At 49.0% G+C, this 3,397-nt stretch overlaps 1 protein-coding gene and 1 pseudogene across 1 annotated transcript; one reads left to right on the plus strand and one right to left on the minus strand.

Annotated features, from left to right (window-relative positions):
• Positions 1–730: 730 nt before the first annotated feature.
• On the minus strand, positions 731–1,101 carry LOC147421225 (uncharacterized; annotated as a pseudogene).
• Positions 1,102–2,244: 1,143 nt separating this feature from the next.
• On the plus strand, positions 2,245–3,184 carry LOC147421226 (uncharacterized). Its single transcript, XM_086504257.1, has one exon. The coding sequence runs from the start codon at positions 2,310–2,312 to the stop codon at positions 3,129–3,131; it is 822 nt and encodes a 273-aa protein (XP_086360383.1). The 5' UTR covers positions 2,245–2,309; the 3' UTR covers positions 3,132–3,184.
• Positions 3,185–3,397: the final 213 nt, after the last annotated feature.

Here is a 3,397-nt window from a genome sequence, read left to right on the forward strand (position 1 = left end):
CAATGATGTATCTCACCCATTGTCAGTAAGTGGCATTGTCAAGCTTCAAAGCCTCCTACAATCCATGCACAAAACTTGTGAGTAAGGCAGGGAGGCATGCACCCACCTGCAGATCTGACCCAACTCGCATCATCTACAATCTAATGGCCTAATACTACAGCAAGCCCAAAAGAACAGAGCATAAGAGTAGAAGCCACATGGGTGCCAAAGAGACTGTAGCAAGAGGAGATGGGCACTGTCTTCTTGGAACCTCAAGAGCTGCATCCTCCCTTCTCATAGCCATGGCCACTCATGATGAGCTAGAAAAGAATATGGTGGAGCTTGTGAGATAGCTGTGTAAGAGGGAGCTCAAGCATGTATTTGCACTCCTTGCTTCACCTAGCCTCCTTTCAGAGCATTATCACGCTTCACCTCACCCTCGTCCACTGAATAGAAGAGGTTGCTCCAATCATGCCCTCTCTCACTAGCTTAGGCAAGCTAGCGGCATACAAACAAACATTCATAAATCTCTCTCTCTCTCTCTCTCTCTCTCTCTCTCTCTCTCTCTCTCTCTCTCTCTCTCTCTCTCTCTCTCTCTCTGAATGCAAATGACAGACCGCAAATATAGAATGTATTATAGACCCCGACAATGCACAAATAGTTTTACAATTTCAAAAAGGGAAATTTCATTCAGCTGCATTGAAAAAATGTTCCATCATATGCTGGTTTCTCACAACTAGCAGAATCACTTTCACTTGACAGGGTCAAAGGTAGAGACAGCAGTGACGGCACCTCCAATTGCAACAAGGACAATACCTCCTGCAACAACACTAAGCAGGAGGTTCTTCGAGGGTGACACTCCAGGAGCAACAGCCTCAGCCATATTTGGAATGACTGCTGCAGCAAGTACAGCGAGGGCTGCCGGCGCCGCAAGGTTGATCTCTTCCTTTCCATCTGCACTCATTGAGACGTGGCTGCCATTGGAGACGAACTGAGAGGAGAAGCCCGGCTAGGAGCGGGAGCTAGCAAGCAGGGGCCACGGCGGGATAGAACCTTAGACTCTCCCATGGCGCTTGAGGAGCAAGCGAGGTGGAGAGAGGTTGCAACGGTTGCAACAGTCATGGAAACCTTGATCAATGGACGCTCTCAGCAAGCTCTGTTGATGACCTGGAAGAAGGCTGCGTGAAAATGGTAGCCTTCTCTCTCTCTCTCTCTCTCTCTCAAACACAAACACAAACAGACACGCGTGAACACACACACACATAGGAGTACCTTGTTTTACTTGCTTGCGGGCTGATTAAAAAGTCTTCAACATCAAGCTTCCCTCTCATCTCTTGAACTGCCTCAATATCCTTGACTCTGTGGTTCACGACTTGCGCTGGCAAGGGTTTTACTAAATAATGAAACTACAACCAATGATGTGCATTGCGGACCAGATTGAGGTATAAGGGGTGCATATGATGAAGAAGCAGACGAGACACTAGAGAGAGAGCCTTTGTGCTGAGTGTTGCTTCCCCACAAGGCTGCATCAGCTTCATGACATGAGTCCCACCTGCCCCCCCCCATCCCATAGGGTGCATGACCTTGACTGAAGAGAGAGGCAGAGAAGACAGTAGAAAGAGAGAGGACATTGTTGGGTTGCAAAAGATCAAGCTCCTCATGCTAGGCCACAAGCTAATGGAATTGCATCAAGGAGCTGCAACAAGAGGAATAGAAACTCAAGACATGATTTTTAGTAAGCCTCGCGTGAGCCCAAAACTCTAATTGGCAGTGAGCATCAATTAGAGTGAGCCCAAAATCCTTTCCTTTGTAAATGAGCAATGAGCATTCACATCATATTTAGAAATTCAAGACATGTCCATCATTAGATTTACACACTCTCCGTTTGAATGACTGTCCACTATCTTGTTTCAACCAATCAATATTTTTGATCTATCAAAAAATGCTTAAAAATACAACTTAATTTTTTTTCTATTTTAGTCAACAAAAATTTTTGATCTATCAAAAAATGCTTTAAAATACAATTCAATTCTTTTTCTATTTTAGTCAACAACAAAAAGAGAAGGCATCTCTATAACCTTTGCCCTTTCGGCATGCCAAAAAGAAGAATAACCTTTGCCCTTTCGGCATGCCAAAAAGAAGAATGAGACAGCTTTTCATTTTCAAAATAGGAGGGCTAGGCTACAAGAGTCCTATAAGCGCGAGCGTGAAAGCGGGGAGTGGGGCGTAGAACTTATTACGGTCGAGGGGATGCTGCGGGTCTATTTAAGAGTAGAGATTGGCTTGTGTTACGACCAGAGAGAGAGAGAGAGAGAGACAGAGAGAGAGGAATGGCGTCTTACACAGACAGGGGTGATGCGTTGAGGGCGCGAGGCAACGTGCTATATGGGGAGGTGGCAGGTGGCGGAGGAGGGGACGCGGCCGAGAAGAGGGCAAAGCTGAAGCGGGCGCAGGAGCTGTACAAGGAGGCATTGGAGCTGAGCTGCGACTCAGAGAGGAGGGCATCTTGCTGCAAGAATTTGGGGGCGCTGCATTATCTGTGGGGGAGGGTCGAGCTTGATATGATGCCGTCGTGGACGAGTGGGGAGGGTGAGGGGGAGGCGGGACGAGGCGGGAGACGGCCCTCATCAGCGGCAGTGGGGAGGCTATCGGCTGTGACGCAGCAGGTGGGACAGGCAGTGAGGTTTTATGTGAGGGCGCATGTAGAAGGGGCGCGTGCAGAGAAGCCGAGCGAGTGGATGGGGAAGGTAGGCGACGCGCTAAGTGGAGTGGTGACATGGGCGGCGGAGCAATCAAGGATTCTGGCGTTTCCTGGGGCACCCATTTTGAGGAGCGTGTGCGAGGATCTAGAGAGTGTGGGGCGTTCCGACCTGGCCTTTAAGGTGGAGGCGGAGGCGCTGGCCAACTTGGAGCTCGCCGCTTGCCTCTATAAACATTGCCCCGACTCCTCCTGCGGAGTCTTTATTAATGGCGTTCCAGCCGCCGTAGAGCAGCCGCTCAGCAACGCCCGCCGCTTGCTCGACAGCCTGCCGCCCTCCCCCGCCTCCCTCTCCCTCCTACAACGCCTCTCTGAATTAGGCCCCGCAGACGAAGGTCTAAATACTTGGCCATTTAGTAGCTTCCATAAGGTCCAAGATTTTAATAGGCGCTGATAACGTGTTTAATAGAACACAATCTTGGCTATGGCATTTTATTTTTTTGGCAATCTGCTGTTTCGCGTGTGTTGTCGAGAGGTGAAAAGGGATCGAGGAGAGAGAAAAAATTTAACGTCGTAGGAAACTATCCTAACAGATCGTAAAAATTTATCTAATGGGGGGGGGGGGGGGGGGGGGGGGGGCTCCTAATAAAATAGTCACTCTCTCAAAGGGGTTGATAGCATCTTAAACTTTTACTAACCTATCGACTACCACCGCGTTTG

Source organism: Adiantum capillus-veneris, chromosome 28 (assembly GCF_014529385.1).
Source record: "Adiantum capillus-veneris isolate H3 chromosome 28, ASM1452938v2, whole genome shotgun sequence".
NCBI lineage: Eukaryota > Viridiplantae > Streptophyta > Polypodiopsida > Polypodiales > Pteridaceae > Adiantum > Adiantum capillus-veneris.

What these genes read in the sequence shown, in the direction of transcription:
- LOC147421226 (XM_086504257.1), top strand. Translation starts at nt 2,310, where the DNA reads ATGGCGTCTTACACAGACAGGGGTGATGCGTTGAGGGCGCGAGGCAAC.